Source organism: Canis aureus, chromosome 21, assembly GCF_053574225.1.
Source record: "Canis aureus isolate CA01 chromosome 21, VMU_Caureus_v.1.0, whole genome shotgun sequence".
Classification (NCBI taxonomy): domain Eukaryota; kingdom Metazoa; phylum Chordata; class Mammalia; order Carnivora; family Canidae; genus Canis; species Canis aureus.
Window position 1 is genome coordinate 6,969,385 of NC_135631.1, and position 20,570 is coordinate 6,989,954.

A 20,570-nucleotide genomic window follows, 5' to 3' on the forward strand; every position below is an offset into this window, starting at 1 on the left:
GTTGGCAGGAGAGGTCTTGCTCCCTGGAGAAACTGTAGGGTCCGCACCTGAGAAAGGTTCAGAGGCTGGGAGGGGCCGATCCCTGGGGTTCACCCCCTACCCTCCCAGGCCAGCACCCACTAAGCATGGGCAAATAGGTGTTCCCTGGGGGGCCAGCCCTTCCCTGACCTCCAAGCCCTGTGGCGAGTGAGGGCTGCCAGCCTGACCCTTGGGCCTGGGCTCTGAGCGGCTGCAGCTGGACCCAGGGAGGGTGCTCCCTTCAAGCTCTTTGGGGAAGGATGGGGGTAGCTCCCCCCTTGGCCCCTTTCAGGACTGGAAAGCATTTCCACCCCATGGAGGGAGGCCTGCTGGTAGAAGCTTTCCCTGTGAACGGGTCCTGCCCCTTGAATGTGTCCTCGGGACCCCACTTGGCTTCTTTGAGTCCCCAGAAGTGTCAGATATGAGGCCTCCAAGTCTGCTTTTCCGGGATTCCTGGACTGGCTTGTGGGGAGGCACGGGGAGTGTGGGAGGCTGGGGAGCATGCACACCAGGCTGGGGGGCGGGAGAGGCAGGCACACTGACTTCCACTTGCCTCCAGACACACAGGATCCTCTCTCTGCAGAACAGTGACCTCGACTGGAGGAGCAGCTGGGATTGTTGGGAAGGAGAGCAGTGGTCTGGAGAGGTTGGCAGGGATGAGGGCAGCCACCTGGGGGGCTGGTCACCAAGAAATGCTCTGGGATGACTAGGGTAATGCAGAACACATCCAAGGTCTTCAGCGGAATGCCAGCCCCCAGACAGGCCTGCAGGAGCCTGGTGGCACTGCTGCTCCCCAGGTGGGCAGGCAGTTGGTTCCGTTAGCCACCTGCCCTCTCCCTGCCCTCGCCCTACCCTCAGCAGACAGGGGCCTGCTCCCAACCTGGGCCACTGGTGCCTCTGCCCTGGTCTTTCCTTGGGCCCATGAGCAGGTTCCTCTCAGAGCTTCCCTGCAATGGGGCTGGGATCCTAGGCTGGACACCTGGAGCCCAAGATGGGCCTCTTTGGGGGCTGGCTGGAGGCAAGGGGGCAGTCGGGGAGCCTCTGGCCTGGCCCAGCCCCTGCCTCAGAGAGTATGGGATGCGGAGCAGCATTCTGGACAAGTAGCAGTAGGAGAAGCGGCAGCAGCCCAACCCAGGGAGCCTCTGTGTGGACACGCTCTGCTCCTTATAGGCAGGGACTGTATTAGCCAGCACAAGGCCTGGCACTGAGTAGACCCGTGATGAAAACTTTGCAAGGGGAGCAGGGGCTGCTGAACGGGTGAGAAAGGACATAGGCTTCAGCCGACAGGACAGTGTGGCTGACCAAGGCTCCATCAGAGGGCTGGATACCCTGCCAGGAGAGAGAACACTCCAGAGGTGTCGACAGGTCAGCCCGGAGGCAGAGCACCGGAGCTGGGGTCCAGAGTGGGGGGGGGGCAGAGCACAGAAAGGCGCCCAAGGGCCCTCACTGTGGGGCAAGAGCATAAACAGGAGACAGCAGGAAGCCTTGCTCAGTGCATGATATAAAACGTTTATTAATATGCATTTATTGTTTTTCGTAAGACTTGCGTTGGCTACGCAGGGCCACTGTGCTTGGAGGTGGGCTGGGTGGCCAGGTGGACCAGTGCCCACTTTCGGGGGGCGGGGTGGGGCTGGAGCCTAGAGGCCCCGGACAGTCGGCCGAGTCTCGAGGACCGACACACCGTGCCCTCCGGGAGGCTGCCCAGGGGCTGGCCCGCGGGGAGTCAGAGAGCAGTGGCCTGCCCGAGCTGGCCAGAGCTCCTTCCTGCCCAGCTGCTGGCCGTGACCCGAGACTCCTCCACTGAAGTCAGCAAAGGATTCATCGAGACATCGTGTGCAGAAGGACGGAGCTGCAGGGCGGGTGAGCCAGAGCCCTCTCCCACATAGCACCATTTCGTTCCGGTCGGCTCGCCAGCACTGCTCGGAGGGCACAACGGAGAGACCGGTGCCCTGATGGGGCGAAGCTGCCGCCCTAAGGGGCGGTGGGGGCGGCTGTGTCATCTTCAAGGAGGGCTGATTTAAAGGGGCAGGAGGTGGATGGGGCCGGGTGACCCCCGCGTCTCCTTTCCTGACCAGCCTGGGGGGAGGAGGAGCCCCACCCTCCGGGGGCAACTTCCCAACCATGGGCCTCTGACCATAGAGAATTGCTGCGGGAGCCTGTCCGGGTCCCAGGGCCTGTTGGCAGGGGGCTGCTCAGTCCACCAGCCACCCCCAGAGCCTCCGGCCCACGGAGAAGGAGGCATGAGGGGCGGGAAGCAGACTCTCCTCCTTGTGCCTGGGCACCGGGGCACTTGCCAAGCTCCTGTCCTGTGGCAAAGGGTCTCTGGGGGCCACGGCCCCTGCCCCCTCCGGGTCCTGGCTCTCAGGAGGCGTTCCCGGAGGGGCACTGCATCTCCATGGTGACCGTGTTGGGGGTGCCACCCCCCGCCTCCCCCAGCTCGGCGCCGTCCCGCAGGGCCCGCTGGAAGACCACCCTGAGCGGCTCCCACAGCCGCTGAGACTTGTCCCTCCCGGCCAGGAAGTAGATGACCGGCTTGGCACTGCTGTTGATGCAGATGCATAGGTCGGTGACATACTCGGGGAAGGGGGCCGGGATCTGGAAGACCCAAAAGAGGAACCAGTCGATCCCCAAGTAGATGGAGGACACGAGGAAAACCGAGACCATGGCCAGGATGACGTGGTTGAGCTTCGCGGAGCGCTGGCGCCGCCGGGCCCGGCACTCGACGCGCAGGATGAGCAGCAGGCAGGGCAGCACCATCAGTGGGCAGAAGACCAGGAAAAGCAGGATTCCCAGAAAGATGTCCACGTGCCTGCAGGCCACGCCCGAGCCCTGCCGGCCCAGGAACACGCACAAGTAGTTGTGGATGCTGGTGACCAGGAGCGACAGGGTCCAGAGCAGGGTGCACACCACGGCCGACAGGCGCTTGGGCCGCCGGCGCCAGTACCAGACCGGGAAGAGGACGGACAGGCAGCGCTCCGAGCTGATGGCCGGCAGGAGGCTCACACCGGCGACAAAGGTGCAGAGCCCCAGGACCCGGGACACGGCGCGGACGTAGTCGGCGAACGTGCCCAGGAAGCCCCCCGTGTTCAGGATGGAGAACACGGCCTTGCTGAAGAGGTAGCCGACGTCGGCGCCGGCCAGGTGCAGGAAGTAGACGGAGAAGGGGGTCCTCTTGATGGAGAAGCCGAAAAACCAGAGGACCAGCCCGTTGCCCACCAGGCCGCAGAGACAAAGGAGCAGGAAGATGTAGTTCATGACGGCCGGCGGTGGCAGCAAGGCGATCTGCTCGATGGTCAGGAAGCCGCGGCTGTAGAGCTCCGGGGCCTCACTCCCGCCGGGACACATCTGTGCAGGTGCAGAGGGGAGACACCTGTGATGCCGGCCGGGCCCCACTCCCCAGCCTGCACCTGCGTCCAGGTGCGCTGGTCCTGAGTCTGGGCTTGTAGGGTCCCTGGTCTCTGTAACCAGAGCCAAAGACAACCCTGCTCCCACGTAGTGCCACCACCCTGTGCCCCAGAGGCTGCTGCTAGCGGCCTAGAAGAGTGACAGTGAGAACCGTCAGTCCCCAGTAGAGGCACAGGACTGACCCCCAGTCAGAATAGACTCTGGTCAAAAAGTGTCCGTGTCAGGAAAGTTACAGAACAGCTGAGGGACCTTTCTAGATTGAAGGAGAATGGAGAGCCATGACCAAGAAATGTGATGCTGTGTCCTAGATTTTAGAAGGGCCCTGGTGGTTGTCGTAAAGTATGTTAGCGGGGTGACGGGGAAATGTGGGTAGGGTCTGTATGTGTGTATCCTGGTTCTGCCCCAACGTTAGATGTTCTGAGCAGGAACATGCCCTGTGGCTCTGCACTGGAGGGTCCTTGTTCTCACAGGGCTACTTGGGCCCCAAGGGGCTTGGTGGCTGCAACTAATTTTCCAGCAGTTCTGGAAGAGTCTACCATGAGGTGCGTAGAGGGGAAGCACAGGTGGCAAAGGCTAACGCTTGGTGAGGGGCATATGGGTCAGCCCGGGGCTGTCCTGGCACATTTTCTGTACATTTGCCATGTTCCACACTAACATATGAAAATATTTATTCAAAAAAAAATTAAATAGGTGCACCTGGGTGGCTCAGTGGTTGAGCATCTGCCTTCCACTCAGGTCATGATCCCTGGAGTCCCGGGATTGAGTCCTGCACTGGGCTCCCTGCAGGGAGCCTGCTTCTCCCTCTGCCTGTGTCTCTGCCTCTCTCTCTCTCTCTCTCTCTGTCTCTCATGAATAAATAAATAAAATCTTTTAAAGAAAGTAAAACAATTAAGTAAAATAATTGACTAAAAAAATGGACGTTGGCCCTGACTGGAGCAGGAACCTAGGTGTCCCATAGCGAGATCAGAGAGACCTGGGGATGAAGAGGTGGTCCCTGCAGGGCCAGGGTGACTCTGGGTTTCTGGATCAAGAGGGATCTGGATGCACCTTGGGGCCTCCCTGGGGAGGTGGAGACCCCAGGCTCTGGGGAAGCACTTTGATACTTGAGCTGAGTATCCTGCCTGCAGGGTGTGGGCTGGGGACAAATGCGTGAAGATGGGCCCTGTGCAAAGGACCATGGGGGGGCAGGGGGTGTTGCAAAGTGGAGAACACCCGTCCTGAGCACAGTGAGCAACTGCTCTGCTCCAGCCGGTGGGTGCTGGGGGGCAGGGGGGCAGCTTGGAACGGACCACAGGCTGAGCAGCCCGTCATCCTTCCTTCCCTCCCCAGAGAAGCCAGAACTCTAGATGGTACTATGAACTACCCTGATCTTTAAAGGTTCACATTTAGAAAAACATCGTGTGGGCCAAACATAACCCATCTACAAGCTGGATTCATTCTCGGGCTATCATTTTGACCTCCTGTTCCAAGCGACAGGGCTGCCCAAGCACTGTCACTCCCTCCCCTCAGCCCGGCGGGCGTCACTGGTCCCCCCAGCCCTCCTTCCCACAGAGCCTGAACCTGACGCCCCCACCCCCTCCGATACCCCCCCGCCCCAGTCTAAGGCTAGGTATCATTCCCATCGCTCATGACTCTCCCCAAAAGAAAACAAATGGAAAGGTTCTTGAGGCTGGGACAGCCTGTCACCTTCCAGAAGTCCCCCAGCTTTGCCAGATACCCCATAACACGGGTGTGTGTGTGTGTGTGTGTGTGTGTGTGTGTGTGCTTCTATCAGGGGAGTCTGTGAGCAGAGAGTGGGGGTGTTGGCCAAACTTCTGTGAGGTCAGGGCAAGCACGCTAAGGGGGTCCTGTTAGCCCCCCATCTCCCTCTAGGCACACTTATTGGCTCGGCATCTCTGTCTGTCTATCTGTCTGTCAACCCCCCACTGGCTGAGGCTGCTTTTTACTCAGGCTTTCCTGTTGGTGGCTTTGACGACTCCAGCCACAGCCATGGAGCAGCGGCTCTGGGCTGGGGCACCAGACAAGCCCACGCCGAGGGATCGCTCAGAGCTTCTCGCAGGCTGGAAAAAGTCTGCAATCCCCTCCTGGGAGTCGGAGCGGGAGGGCCGGGTGAGTCACTGGGCGTGTAGCTGCCATCCCCGGCCACATACTGCCTTGTAAAATGCGGGCTCTGGAGCCTGGCCCCCCTCCCGGGGCTCTGTCTTTCCTCCGGGGATTTCTGGAGACTTCTCCCCAGCCAGTCCCATCTCTGCCTCTTGTGGCTGCTGTTCCACAGTGGTCTCTGGGGAAGGAGGCCAAGGGCCACAGGCCCCAGGCAGGAGTCCAGGCTCTGTCCCCACCTCTGGGCTCATCCCAGTCAGGTTCCTATGCTGGCATGGGCCTCAGTTTCCTCAGATGTGAATAAGGCTGCACTAGACAGACTCCAAGGGTCCTTCCAACTGGGAGAGTGTTCTGCCCAGGATTTCGAAGGGAATCCCAGAATTTTCAAGGACCTCAGGGAAGGAGGGGGCTGGGAAGTCCAGAAGGGGCAGCGTGGCCTGATGTGATGTCAGGGTCTTGGCCACAGCTGGTGCCCGGATATATGCCCTGATCCAGACCCTGGCCTTGGGCGGGTGGTGCTCCGGGGGGCACATGACATCAGGGCCACTTTGGTGCCAGCTTCTCAGGCCTCCTGGCAAGGCCTGGCCACGGGACGTAGCTGACCACCCCACCTCTGCAGGGGGGAGACAGAACACGGGCCCTCGAGGTTGTAACAGCTCACAGGGTGGGCTCGGGAAGGGATCCGGTTGGGGGACCACATAGCCCTGAGGGTTGCTGCCCACCTCTTAGTCCTGAGACAGGGGATGGGCCCCGGTGGCAGAGTGCAGGGCGAGCAGATGCTGGGCTGAGCCTGCCCCTCCCGCCACACCCGGCCCCGCGGGGCTCCGAGCCCCCTCCGCTGCCTGGAGCACTTGCCTTGCCCCTGGCTCCAGGATGGGCCTCCCAGGAACAGTTCCCCACCATCTCCAGGCCTGGCCCGTCCAGACTCCTCACGGCTCTGCTCACCGTGCGCCGCCCGCACACCTGCCCTGGCAAAGGCAGAAAGGGTCTTGTCAGGGCAACAGGGTTCCCCACCTGCCCCAAAGCCCCCTCCACCTTCCAGACCCCTGTGCCCTCCGGCCCCCCAAGGGCTCTCACTTTGGAGGAAAAGCAGGCAAACCAGCACCCAGCTCACTCAGAGCCTCCGAGGCTGTGTGGAAGGCACGGGGACTGTCCTGTGGAGTCCAGGGCGGTAACATCTGCCTGCACCACCCTTTCCTGCCTGGACTCCTTATGCACCCCTTCATCACACCCTAGATGCTCACTGATGCTTCCTTGGGCAGAAACCCCACTCCTCACCCCTTCTTGCTTGATCTGTGAGACTTCTGAAGCCACATGGCTTCTGGGGACATGCATTTATATACACACAGATTTGCCGTGTGCCTCCTTTGTGCCAGCCCTTGGTGCGATGGGGTTCCTGGCAGCCAGGCCCAGCAACCTGGTCGGGCCCTGTGTTTGTAACTCCTGAAGGTGTCTGGTCCTTCCACAACAGGTGACTGCAAGGCAGGACAGCCTGGTCATCCTCAGTATCACTGTCACCACCATTGACCCCTCAGATAGTGACTCCCCGCCAGGAGTGGAATGCCATGCCAGCCAGCCCATGGCCATCATCCCACTTGGTCTTCATTACCAGCCATGATGGGGGCGGGGGGGTTCCAAGGCCCAGGAAGGTGCAGTCACCTGCCCAGAGCTCACGTGGTAACAGTTGTACCCACCGTAGTTTGGGAGATTTGTGTATCATTGAGCCCAGAGAGGCTGTGGAGGAGGAGCAGCTGGAGGGAGCAAGGCCGGGAGGGCACTGCAATGGCCCCGGCTCCAGGCGGGAGGAAGGGCAGCTGTACGCAGCTAGGACTGCAAGTCAGAAGGCCTGGGAGTGGTGACAGCCCCCAGGAGGGGCATCCCTGCCTGATGGAGACTGCTCCACCCTGGCCAGGCAGAGGTCACTGGCCCACGTGCTCCAGGTCCCCTTTGAATTGAGTCTGGTCCCTCAGTCTGAGCCCTGTCCCAGCAGGCAAGCCCCTAGTCCTCCCACTGTGCAGGTGGGGAAACTGAGGCTGAACCACAGTGTGCTGGGACTGCCCTCCACCCAGAGGGAATGCTGGGCTGCTCAGCCAGCCTCCCCTGGAGTTCCTTCCCAGACCACAGCGGCCCTGCGCTTCCCTCCACACCCCGGCTCAGGTGAGACCCAGGCAGGCATGCCTGTCATCAGCAGGGAAGGGTGGCCAATTGCACGCAGCTGGCACCCTCTTTAATGCTTGACCTTCTGGAGCCGAGGCAGGGGGTGTGCAGAGACCTGCACTTGCACCTGGACCTGCACCTGGACCCAGGCTCCCCACCCCCTGCAGCCTGGCTCCCCTCCTGGCCTTGGCCCCCCAGAGTGCTCTTTGCCCCTACTCTTGTACAGTGTGGCCATGAGCCTTGTGGGTGTGTGGCTTGTGGGTGTGGTGAGCGCACATGTATGCCCAGTGTGCGGGTCACAGCACCGCCTGCGGTGACAGTGTGGGCAGCACCAGTGGCCTAGGTGGCTGTCCACGGGGTGGGAGCCCTGGTGCCCCAGAGGAAGTGGGTGAGTCTGGTGCGTGTGTAGTGTGTGCAGACAGATAGCATAGGCTACCAAATGTGTGTCTAGAGCCCCACGCCTCCTCCAAACATAATCTTGATTCCAGCCAGGCCACGGTCCCCACTGCCTGGGACAGGCCTTATGCTCACCTGCACACTGGGCTGCAAGCTACTGGCCTCCACCATCCCTCCTGGTCTCCGATGGATTCCCACTGTACTTGGTGGCCCTTCTGGTTGCCCACCACCCCTAGGCCTGGGCCCTCAGGGATGTCCTGACTGCCGGTCTTGCCCTCTCACCTCAGCCAAGCTAGACACCCTCCCGCCCACCCCCCCACCCCCCGGTACAGAGACGCCTCCCGGGGCAGCCAGCTTAGGGTCGGCCTGTGATGACCAGCTGAGCCCAGGCATGAAGTAAGGGCTCCTACCTCACCCCGCCGATTGCTTCCATGTGTGGATGCCCCTAGTGTGTCCCCGAACTCTCCTGCCACCTTGCCACGGGTAGTCTGGAAGGCGATTGCCCTCATACAGGGATCTAGAAGCCAAGCGGACCCTAGATGGGCCACAAAAAGACCCGTGTGTGATGCGTGTGACGTGTGTGAGCAGCGTGTGTGAGCACGGGGGAGTGTGTGTACTCCCTGGGTTGGGATCTGGCCTATGACAGAAGTAGCTCCTACTAAAGCAAACAGAAAAAGCAGTCAGCTCTGCGCACTCCTGACCCCCCCTGCAAAGCACAAGGCCTCAAAGGGTCCGGCCACCTATCCACCTTCTCTCCTTTCACCCCACCGTACCACAGCCCAGTGCCAGATCTGCCGGGGACCCTGATGGTGACAGTGAACCTGACGGTGACGGCGGTGAGGCTGTCCTGCAGGAGGCCTAGGTGGGCACACTCAGGCTGCAATCCCCCAACCCGGCTTCCCGGCCCCTCACTCCCAGTTGTCACGGCTGCCCTCCACCCCAGGGATGCTGCGGTTCCCATTCCAGGGCGAGGGTCCCCAGCTCAGCTCACAGCTCCGATGGAAGAGACTAATCTGGGGACTCAAGAGCCAACAGCGCACCAGGCGCCTGGGACAAGGTGGGATTGCAGCCGCTCCGCCTCCTGTAGACGCCGCCGGCCAGCGAGCTGCCTGCGCACAGTGGGAGCAGTCTCTCTGCACTTGGGATGCTGCCGGCTGGGTGTTCCCTTCCCGCCCTTCCAGAAAGAGGACTTGGATGGCGGGCGAGGGTGGGGGTAGGGACAGAGGGCGAGCCCCCACCCCTCCCACCGGGAGGACAGAGCAGGAGTGGGAGGTGGAGGCCAGGGTGGGGGACAGGCAATGCCAGGACGCCAGGGCCGGTCACCGGTCACGGAGGCTGGGGCTGTCAGAGCCTCAGAGCGTGCTGGAGTCTTCTCTGGGGCCTCAGGCTTCCTGCTCGGAGCCACGTGATTCCTGGGGGCTGAGCGCCCCGACAGCACCCACCTCCTTCTCCCTCCCTGCAGCCTTCCCTGGGCCCGGCCGTGCAGCTACCTGCGCTGTCCTGAGCGTCCCAGGTCTCCCCTTCACGGAGCGCGCACCCGCCTCTGGCCGGGGAGCCGCGGGGCGGCAGGGCAGCCCCGGAGCCTCAGAAAATGGGAGCTCGGGGCGGAGGACAGCCTTTGCCTGCCTGTCCGCCTGCCTGCCCGCCTGCGGAGGAGATGGCTTGGGGAGCAGAACCCGCCCCAAACCCAATTCCAGGCCAGGAGGGAGGGGGAAGGAGAGGAGGACAGGAGGAGGGGCTGAGCCAGGGCTGGGATGAAGCTTTGGGAAGGAATGCTGGGCTCCGGAGCAACCCCTCTTCCCCCAGCCTCACTGGGAACTCAACTCCCCGCCTGGTGACGTCATGTTGGCCCGAGCACTGCTGCCAGAGTCCAGCTGTTAATTTCAGTTGCATCCTGCAGCTCAGCTCCGCAGGGCTGCCCCCCAGAAAGCTCGGGGCTGTGCACTTGCTTGGTTCCTTCCTTTTGCTCCCACTGGGTCTTTCGGGGGCGTGCAGGCCACGAGGGACAGACCCCCACCCGCTTGTTTAAACGTCTTCAGGAGCTGTTACAGAGAAGCCAGGAGGTAGCAAGGTGAGGGCTCCATGGAGAGGGAGGTGTAGGCACTTTTGAGACGTAGACTGGCAGCAGGACAGCAGTGCCACCCAGGGGTCAGCCCATTCCCCTTCCCACCTGGAATCTGCCTAGGGCCCCCTGTCGGCTCATGGAACCAGGAACCCCCTTTCCCTAGCCCTAATAGCAATCAGATGGCGCAAGTGGAAAATCACAGCACTTTCCTTGGGGAGGGGGGGGTGCGGTTGGCGGGCTGTGTGTGCCTGCTCCGCGGGAGGATGAGTCAGGCCTCCCCCCTACCCTGCGAGCCTTCTCAGGGTCCTGGGAGCAGCAAGCCAAAGTCTGAAAGGGGATTCAGGAGCCTCCAGGTGGAGGACGGAGGTGGTGAGGACTGGTGAGGACGGAGGTGGTGAAGACTGGCTTCCCAGGATGCTACCTGGGAAGGCCCCCCCCTCCCAGCCCGGCACCAACTTTCTCATGGCCCCGGGGAGCGCAAGGGAATTCCCCTCTGCGCTATCCCTGTGGGAGCAAATAGTGCCCAGACTGGGGGTGGGGTGGGCATCTGGAAGAGAACCCAGAAACAGAGCTTCCTTTGCACCTGCCCGGGGAAATACAGCCTCCTGCCCCTGGAGGAACCTGGTGTCCCTGTCCAAGTGCAAACCTCAGAGTCGAGGGGGCAGTCTGGGACTGTTCTTGCATGGTCCAGCTGGCCTTCTGGGGCCTTTGTTTTTAAGGAGAGCATGAGGGGAGGGCTCCAGGATGCTGAAGCTCTTGGCCCCGCCCAGGGCTGAGAGAGGGGCTGGGCCTGGAGCAGGCCGCGTGGTGACCCTCCCGCCTCTCCCCTCCTCTGGGGCAGGCCAGCTGGGGCCCAGCTGGATTGCTTGTTTACGTGGGGAGGCCAGGGCAGTGCCGGGGGGAGGCCGGGGGAGGCCGAATCCAGGCAAGTTCCAAGCGTAATTGCATTTGGACACTTAAAAGGAATCGTGTGAAGTGGGCAACGGCTCCCAAGTCCGCGCCTTATTTGGTCTGGAAATGTGTTTCTTTCAAAACTAATGAGAGGTGCTTGTACATGGGAGTGCCATCCTCTGCCTGGTTGGCTGGTCCCATTGCCACGCAGCGTCCCCAGCCGGTGTCCCCGCGTGGAACAGTATGTCGGGGCCGTGGGGGACAGGTCTGCAGGCCCGGCTCCTGCAGGGACAGAGGGCCCCGGCTGGGCTGGCCCGCGAAGCCACCACCTTGGGCTCCGTGTGTGGGCCCCACGTCATTCACTCATTCGTGCCTGTCTTTCCTCTGCGAGCTTTGGGCCTCGGTGCTGAGGTGACATGGCCACAATCCCCACTCCCTCACATCCTGTCCTCCTGCTGGAGCCGCCACCTCCCTGCCACCCTCCCAGGGGAGAGGAATTACAATTCCTTTGTGATCATCCTGGCCTCCAGCCTCACCATGCCACACCACACCCCACCCCACGCGCCCTCCCCGGGGGGCAGGCGGGGACCCTCCTCTGCTTGGGTCCCCAGGGGCAGGAGGCAGATTGTGACAGGACTAGCTCCTGACCCGGCCCTTCTGTGCTGCACCCTTGGCCTCCTGCTCCTGGATGGGGGGCCAGGTGTGGAACAGACCTCCTGTGGCCCCTCCTGTGGCCCCTCCAGCTCCTCAGGTGTATTGCCCTGCAGGTGTTCCCTGACCATATGCTAAGTGCTGGGCACCAGCCCCAGGCTGATGAACAGGACAGTCTCTCCCCTCAGGGAGCAGTAGTCAAGCAGGTGCAGATCCAGATCAGATGACCCAAACACGCATAGGACAGGAGATCAGGTAGACCAGGAGCCCATGGGAAGGCTGGGCAGGAGTGACTCTGGTGGGAAGGGGAAGGGGAAGGGAGGCAAGCCCAGCAGAGGAAATGGCACGAGCAAAGGCCCTGGGGTAGGGAGATGAGTTGGGGTGGATGAGATCCCAGCCACCAGGCAGCTCCAAATGGCCCCTGTGGGCTCAGGACCTCGCCCTCCTTGTGCTGTCTTCATGTTTCTTCGGCCATTTGTGCTGTGTGCTCAGAAGACAGGTACAGGGCTGACAGTGACAACTACAGCTGCCCACCCCCCTCATGTCCTGTGAGCCAGGGCCTGCCTCAGTTCCATCGTTCAGTCCTCACAACATCCCTTGTTCTATGGATTCATCCCACACATCCGTAGGGCACTGACCAGGCACTGATCTCGGCTCTGGGAACCCACTGACGAATGAGACAGATAGTGATCCCTGTCTGCAATGGGCCCAGGTCCTGGCATCAGAGGCCCAAGGAGCCACTCCGTGTTTCCCTAGGACACCCGCGCCCTCACCGCAGGACCTGAGCTGGGGGCAGGGTCCGAGTCACCTCTGCATCCCCAGCACTGGACATGGAGGCATCGGGGTGTGAGGAGAGGTCCAGAGCCCTGGGGTCTCATCCTGGAGTTGTCTCTGATGAACCGAGGGAAACCAAGCCTCGGTTTCCCCAGTTGTAGCATTGAGGGGTGGCGGGGGGACCTCTGCTCCCTGCCCCATGCTCACCCTTCACTCAGCTCTGGTAGGGCTGGTTCTTTTTCCTCAGCAGGGCTGCTGAGACATATTTCCCGTACCTGACAATTCCCTTCTTTACAGTGTACCGTGGTTTTAGCGTTTTCTCAGGGCTGTGGGGCCATCACCATGATCCCATCAGGGAACATTCTGTTGCCACCCCCCCCCCTCAAAGAAACCCGGTACCTGTGAATAGTCACTCCACATCCTTCCCTGCCCTCAGCCCCTGGCGACTGCGAATCTACTGTCTCCATGGATTTGCCTGTTCTGGACATTTCAGTGAAGTGGAATCACACACCGAGTGGCCTTTTGTATCTTGTGTATTCCACTCGGTATAAAGTCTTCAAGGTTCATCCATGTGTGGCATATGCCAGTGTCCCTTTTTATGGTGAGAGGCTGGTTCCTGGGGCCCATGTGGTCTAGGACCTGTTTTCTTCCAATTGGCTAAGATCCTCCAGGAGACAAGGCAGGTGTAGGCTTGGTCTGGGTCTCCCAGTCTAGCCCCATCACCCTTTTGGTTTCAGCTCTGGAGATTAAAAAAAAGGTCTCCAGGTCTCGTTGGCTTTCCTGATGGGCAGAGGTGAGTGGGGCCCGCTCTCCTTCCATTCTCCCCCTTCTCCAGCCAGGCTGGACCATCAGTGATGGAAGTGCATCTCAGGAATCTATGTGGAAGCCTACATCTTCCTCTGTCCTACATGTGGGAGATTATTCTTTTGTTTGTTCATTCATTCATCCATCTACTCATCCATCCACCCACCCATCTATCCATCCACCCATCCATCTACCTACCCATCTGTCTATTCACTCATCCATCCATCCATCCATCTGTCCATATTCATCCATCCATCCACCCATCCATCCATCCACCTACCCATCCATCATCCACACACCACCCATCATCCATCCATCATTCATCACCCATCCACCTATCGTCATCCAGCCAGCCAGTCTTATCTACATTTAGCACATATTTATTGAACAACAACAGTGGTGCTAGGAAGGAATAGTGGATAAACCAGAACAAGAGGAGGGGATTTGTTTCCTTGATAAAGGCCTTTTTTCCTTGATAAAGGAAACAAATGAACATAAGAATTCCAACTGGGATCCAGGCAGTGAGGAGAATGAACAAGGGTGGTGATAGAGAATGATGTGGTGAGAGGGTGGAAAGGTGTGATGCAAGCCTAAAATGTTACACCCTAATACCTGGGTCTGACAATATGTGACCTTACAAAGCAAAAGAGAATTTGCAGATATGATAAATCTAAGGATCTTGAGATGGGAGGAAATCCTAGATCATCCGCATGAACCTGCGTATTTACAAGGTCCTTATAAGTGGGAGGCAGGAGGCTCAGAGTGATGTGTAATCACCGGGGTCAGGGAGGACGAGGCAGGAGGTGTGATCACTGGGCAGGGTGGGGAGAGGCCGGAGGTCTGATGACTGGGGTCGGTGGGGAGACAAGGAGGGATCTTGAGCTAAGGTATGCTGGTGGCTCCTAGAGGTTGTAAAAATAAGGAAATGGGGTCTCCCTGAGGTGCTCCAGAAGGGACTGGCCCTGTCCCCTCCTTGGTGTTAAGACTTTCTGATCTCTAGAACAAGAGAATAAAGGTTTGTTGTTTAAAGCCCCAGAGTCTGGGGCCCTTTGTTGCAGCAGCCATTGGAAAGGAATACAGGTGGTATGTAGGTTCCAGGATGAGAACAGCAGATGCAAAGGCCCTGAGGTGGTAAGGATTTGGTGTGTTAGCAGAACAGAAAGGGTGGCTGGAGGGCAGGAGTGGGAAGGTGTGTGTGATGAGGCTGGGGAGGTGGGTGGCACCTCCAGCCCCCTGCAAGTCCAGGTGAAGAGCTGCCTCTTGGAGCCTGAGGTCAGGATGCTTCCAGGCAGAGCATTTTGGCCAGCTTCCCATCTTTCTAGTTGGGTACTGTCTGCCCAATTTCCAAATCCTCATTTCTCCAGTGCCCAGAAATTTCCCACCTGTGTCCACTTCTCTCCCTCCTCATGGCCTGGACTTGGCACAGGCTTCTGGCAACTCTGGCCCAGGTTCCCTGCCGGTGGCCCAGCCTCCCCTGGGACCTCCCCTCCACTTTAACCATACTTAACATTTTGGGGCAGTGCAAGTAGTTGACTTGGGTGATGGTTCCAGGAGATACTGTGAGGAAGTGAGCCGGGAGGAAAGGGGTCATGAGAAGACCCCACCTTGTTTGAGGGATCTAGTTGTCACTCACCATTGGCCTCAGCCTCTGTCATTGGGTTATTGTGACAATCGACACCTGCAAACACAGGCAGGAGCCCAGGACCAGTGGCTGGAGGGTGAAGAGAGAGGCTGAGACTAGCAAAGTGGCCGTCAGACCCTGGTCTGGGTAAACTGACCCCTGACTCAGAGGAATGGGAGGCAGGGGGGCTAGAGATGACGTCACCCTAAGTACCGAGGTCAGGGTCTGTGTTCCTCTGGGCGTGCCGTGGGTGCGTGTGTACAAACACAGTGACAGCACGTCCCGGTGTCCACATCAGACTGGCTACAGTTTCCCGGGGACTAGTGCAGAATCGCAGACTTGTTCTCAGGTCTGGGTGATCTGCTGTCTTCTGTGCATGGGAGGCCATGGTTCCTAAATTTTCTGGCACAAGTAGCTATTTTCCAGAGAAAACTCAAGATTGTTTTGCTCCTGGTACATCTGTTTGATTTGGAATTTCCCCTGAAGCCAGGTTCCATCTGCCAGCTGAACAGATCACACTGATAGGGGCGGGGGAGGGGGGGGCGGGAGGGGGGAGGTTTGAGTCATTCTTTCTTTTTTTTTTAAAGGATTTATTTATTTATTTTAGAGAGAGAGAGAGAGCAGGAGAGAGAGAGAGCAGGAGGAGGGGCAGAGGGAGAGGGAGAGAGAAACCCAAGTGCACTCCAGGCTGAGCATGGAGCCCAATGAGGGGCTCGCTCTCCCGACCCTGAGATCATGACCTGCGCCAAAACCCAGAGTGGGACCCCTAACCCTGGGCATCACCCAGGAGCCCCTTAAGTCATTTTTTTTAAAGATTTATTTATTTATGATAGACAGAGAGAGAGAGAGAGAGAGAGAGAGGCAGAGACAGAGGGACACAGGAGGAGGGAGAAGCGGGCTCCATGCCGGGAGCCTGATGCGGGACTCGATCCCGGGACTCCAGGATCCCGCCCTGGGCCAAAGGCAGGTGCCGAACCGCTGAGCCACCTAGGGATCCCCCATTTTTTTTTTCTTTTTAAGAAGTTTTCAATTCCAGGATATTCAAAACATTGTGGTGAAATGCACCTAATATAAAATTTGCCAGGGGCACCTGGGTGCCTCAGTGGGTGAAACTTCTGCCATCGGCTCAGATCATGATCCCAGGGTCCTGAGACCAAACCCCATGTTGGGCTCCCTGCTGAGTGGGGAGTCTGCTTCTCTCTCTCCCTCTGCCTCCCCCCCACCCTCTGCCTCTCCCCCCACACTCGTGACCGAGTGCTCTCTCTCAAATAAATAAATAAAATCTCTTTAAAAATTTGCCATTTTAATTATTTTTAAGCGCACAATTCTGTGGCGTTAAGTACATCCACACTGTTGTGCCACCACCACCGTCCATCTCCAGAACTTTTTATCTTGCAAAACAGAAGCCCTGTCTCCATTAAACATTCATCCCCCAGTCCCACACCAACCTCCCGCTGGCACCTGTCATCCTACTTGCTGTGAACGTCACGACCCTAGGGACCTCCTAGAAGTGGAATCACACAGTATTTGGCCTTTCGTGACTGGCTGGTTTCACTCGGCCCAGCGTCCTCCAGGTCCATCGTGGGGTAGTAGGTGTCAGGATGTCCTGCCTTTTCAAGGCTGGATGATGTTCCAGGGCAGGGGTGGACCCCATCTTGCTCGTCCATTCATTCACAGGTGGACACTTTGTCTGCTTGCACGTTTTGGCTGTTGCCAATCGTGCTGCTGTGAACACACCAAGTATCTCTTTGCAAATGTCTCTTTGAGACTCTGCTCTCAATTCCTTTGGGGGTGGGGGGCACCAGAAGCAGAATTGCTGCGTCCTATGGTAATTCTAGTTTTACACCTCTGAGGACTCACTATGCTGTTTTCCATGGCAATTGCATCATTTTACAGTCCCCCCCAAGTCCCCTAAACAGTGCACGGTGGCTCCGGTTTCTGCACATCCTCACCAACACATGTTATTGCCCCCTTTTCCCTAGCGGCCTCCTGACGGGGACGAGGGGGTATCTCACTGTGGTGACCTACACTTAACTTTTGAACAAAGAAACCAGTACTACCCTTCTACCTAATAGAACCCGACAGTCCCTTGACAACCAAGGACACTCCGAGCCTCCCTCCAGAAGAGGAGATGCAAAATCCTCTTGGCTCCTTACCCGTCTCTGGGTGGCGTCCATTCCTTCTAGCTGAGCCACACTCCCTTCTGGGCCCGGGACCTTGAATCCTAGACACTGGGCAGCCACTATGAACACATTTCCTATTAGCTAGAGCAGGAAGGGGACGGGGGAGGAGCATACCCACACCTGCTCCAGCTCCTTCCTCCAGCTCCAACGAGGCGAGGGGGGGGAGACTTCCTTCTCCTCTGCCCGTCCCAGACCACTCCCTTAGCTCTGTGTGCTCATCTCAGCTTGCCTTGGTTCTTTGCCTGGTGGGGTGAGGCAAACCTTCATTCCTGAATGTCCTGTGCCATCAGGGGGTCCACCTCTTTTGGGTTGCTGGAGTTTCCCCCACAGGCATACCAGGATATGAGAGTTCAGAGGGGAGCTGCAGGGGCTCTCCTGGGGTCCAGGTGCGGCTCCCTATGGCCTGGTAGGTTTCTGGTTTCTGCTTGGGACCAGGGCCAGTCATCCCAGACAGCAGAGTAAACCCCTTCTTTGCCTCTTGGTTCAGAGCCTAGGCTGCATGCTAGGGTCCTGCGAAGTATTGTCACTCAGCCATTAAAAGGCTGTCCCTTCACTCAGAAATACTTAGGATGATAGGCAACATGGATGAAGTTCAGTGGTACACATCACGGGATGCATGTTGCCTCCCAAATCTAAAGGGGCCCCTTAGGCATCGTGCTGCTTGCTCAGTAGAAGAAGCTGTATGGTCTAGCAACTGGTATGTCATCCTGGAGGGGACATAGCAATGTGCTCCAAACAACTGTAGTGCTAGAAATTTCACTGAGACCATAGGCCCCTGCGTTTTGTGGGGTTCGCCTCCCACCCTTTTTTTTTCCCACCCTTTGATATGTATGTATCTCACCAAGATTTCTAGAATATTTAGGCTTCTTGCTCATCAGCTCTGATCCACACAGAGTCATCAGTACAGGGAATAAGTGTGCTGTCCCATGAAATGGTGAGGAACCCAGGTCCCAGAGCACTAGATCCTGAGGCCGGGCTGGAGAGTTGACAGGCCTACGGGAAGATGGTGCAGGTGTACTGCTGTCACTGCTGGGTGAGAACAAACTTCTCATTTGCATTTGTTTAATAAATAATGAATATGGGGAAGGAAGCATTTGACGGGTGTTGGGAGTGGTGTTGATTTGCTTTGGTAGATACCCGCACATCTGGAAGAACATGTGAACCTGGACTCACCACCGGTTGAGTTTATGATATTCCTTTTGTTTCTTTAAAAAAAAAACATTTTGGACTTTATTTTTTAAAAGATTTTTATTTATTTATTTGAGAGAGAGAGAGTGAGAGCATGAGCAGGGTGAGGGGCAAGCAGACTCCCCACTGAGCAGGGAGCCCGATGTGGGACTCGACCCTGTCACTCCAGGATCATGACCTGAACCAAAGGCAGACGCTCAACCAACTGACCCACCCAGGTTCCCTCCTTTTGGTTTTCTATTTTGGGAGAGAGAGAGATTAGCAGTTCTGGGGCTCTACTCAGCTATCTCTGCCACAACAGCACACCTCTGCCAGCCAGGGAACTGCCACCTGCTGAGATTGTCTATTCCCCCCACCCCGGGCCTTCCAGAATAAGGGGGATGACTACAGGGTGGCTTGGGGGACCCACTGAGCTTGGTATGAGCTGGATCTGTATTGAAATCCTGTTAATTGCCTGACCTCCATAAGGAGGACCATGGGGGTGATGTAAACCTCCCAGAATTCACATCAGCTCAGACCCAGGGTCCCCCACATCTGGATCCTTCCTTTTCTCCACTACCCAGCCCAAGTAAATGGCCTCTTTTCGGGGAAGGCAAAGAGGAGATCTGTACATTACAAATTTTTGGTAGACTAGCAGGATCCTTCCTCAAGGGGTTCTGGATGAAATCTGGGGACTGGGAGATGAACCAGGTCTCTCTACTGTGGTAGTTCGGGCCACATCTGTCGATCAGATCTAGAGCATCTTTGCTTATTCCAGTCAAGGAAGTTCTTGGTAGGCTGCTCATCTGTTTGAGAACCGTGTTAAATTGTAGTTGTTCAGATAAAAAATGGTCGAATATCAGCAATTTTATGTGATTAAACCAAACATTTTGGTCTTGGGTACTTCACAATCAAGTAGCCAGTGCCAAAGATCGCCATGGGTCAAGCTATTCTGGTTATTCCTGTTTCTGTTAGGGTAACTACGCCCTCCTTGGCTCCCTGGCTCCAGCCACGCAGGGGCCATATCACCCCATTTGATTTCAGGAAGTCCAGGTTGACCACCATCTCCCGCTGTCATTCCCAGCAAGCCCCAACATCGCATTTCTCCCACCTTGGTCCAACATTCATGGGGTAGGGGCCATTGTTGTGCATATTCCCAAAGCTTCTGCCAATGGGGACTGAAAATACCTGTCACTTCCTCTGGATAGTACATCTTCCTGGGTCAGATTTTGTTCGCATGCTCCCGGAGCATGCTGGGATTTGCGTTTAGGTGCAGGTCTAGAAGCAGGAGGTCAAGGTGGGCTCCTGAGGACGTGTCTAGCTTGGGAGTGACCTTCATATAGTTCCTCCAAGCTAACGCCCTTTGAGAGGGGACAGGGGCTGCTTCGGCCAGCAGAGAGGTTCTATGTAATTTGGAGGTTCAACATCCTCAGCTGCCTTGGAGTCTTTTCAAATGGAATTCATTCCAGGGTTCAGGGTCCCCCCATTTCCCAACTGATGCCCTAATTTAATGGAGGACGGCGTGGCCATGAGTGGAAATGGTTGTGTTGCATGGTTCAGCTACCCCACAGGGTCAGCGTTTGGGTTCAGACTTTCAGAAATCTCAAATCTGTGCCTATAAGAGATGTGGGCTTTTTTTTTTTTTAAATTTTTTTTAAGGGCAGCTATGGAAGTTTTCTGATACTTTAACTTGGCTGTGAGCTGAATATTTAAAGGTTTCAACTCATTTTCCCCCCTCCTAAATTTTCTATGCAAATGAAGAGGCCCACCAACTCCATAGCATGTACACTCTGCTGGGCGTCCTTGTCACTGTCAATAAAAAGCATGTGTCACCTGACCCTTTGTGGTACATGCTCGAAGGCCGGTTGGTTTGGGCAAGCACATCCTGAACGCCCCCGTTAATCCCTGTCTTGAGAAATCCCACCCTCCCTCTAAATTTCCATCAAGCAGGATGTGTAGGAGAATGTATTGTTCAGCCTTCAAGGTCAGGGACTCTGTGGGTGGCCAATCCGGAGCATCTCCCTTGTAACGAAGCATGTCCAGTGGCAGGCCTCGATCTCCTCGGAGCACTGGCCCTGGAAGGAGGAGCAGCCACAGAGAGTCACTCTGATATCAAAGCTTGGGTTTGCAGATCCCCGCAGAGGATCTCTCAGTGGATGCCGTCCCTGGACCCTTTATCCATAAGCTCCCCCAATAAACCTATGTCTCAATAGCTGTCTGCGGGTCTTATCTCAGTCTCACTGGATAATCACCCACCCTCGGCTGGGCCCCTGCTGGGTGAGGCTACACAGCCTTCAGGGGACTAATGGTGATTTTTCAGGTTAACTGTTTTGGCCCC

The 20,570-nt window shown here is 57.7% G+C and overlaps 1 protein-coding gene across 7 annotated transcripts; it reads right to left on the reverse strand.

Moving 5' to 3' along the window:
• Positions 1–1,507: 1,507 nt before the first annotated feature.
• MRGPRF (MAS related GPR family member F) lies at positions 1,508–9,832 on the reverse strand. Of its 7 annotated transcripts, none has more exons than XM_077862735.1 (3): positions 9,567–9,830; positions 6,379–6,486; positions 1,508–3,363 (listed from the first exon to the last, which is right to left on the reverse strand). In XM_077862735.1, exons 2-3 carry the CDS (start codon positions 6,424–6,426, stop codon positions 2,380–2,382), a joined length of 1,032 nt encoding a protein of 343 aa, XP_077718861.1. In that variant the 5' UTR covers positions 6,427–6,486; positions 9,567–9,830; the 3' UTR covers positions 1,508–2,379. The 7 variants fall into 7 exon arrangements, with proteins under 7 accessions (XP_077718861.1, XP_077718860.1, XP_077718862.1 ...); XM_077862734.1 differs by having other exon boundaries at positions 6,379–6,491; positions 9,567–9,829; XM_077862736.1 differs by lacking the exon at positions 9,567–9,830 and adding an exon at positions 9,068–9,436 and having other exon boundaries at positions 6,379–6,491.
• Positions 9,833–20,570: the final 10,738 nt, after the last annotated feature.

What these genes read in the sequence shown, in the direction of transcription:
- MRGPRF (XM_077862735.1), bottom strand. Translation starts at nt 6,426, where the DNA reads ATGGTGGGGAACTGTTCCTGGGAGGCCCATCCTGGAGCCAGGGGCAAG. An exon ending in ATCCTGGAGCCAGGGGCAAG is followed by an intron (nt 3,364 to 6,378) that starts GCAAGTGCTCCA and finishes GCACCTGCACAG; the next exon opens with ATGTGTCCCGGCGGGAGTGA.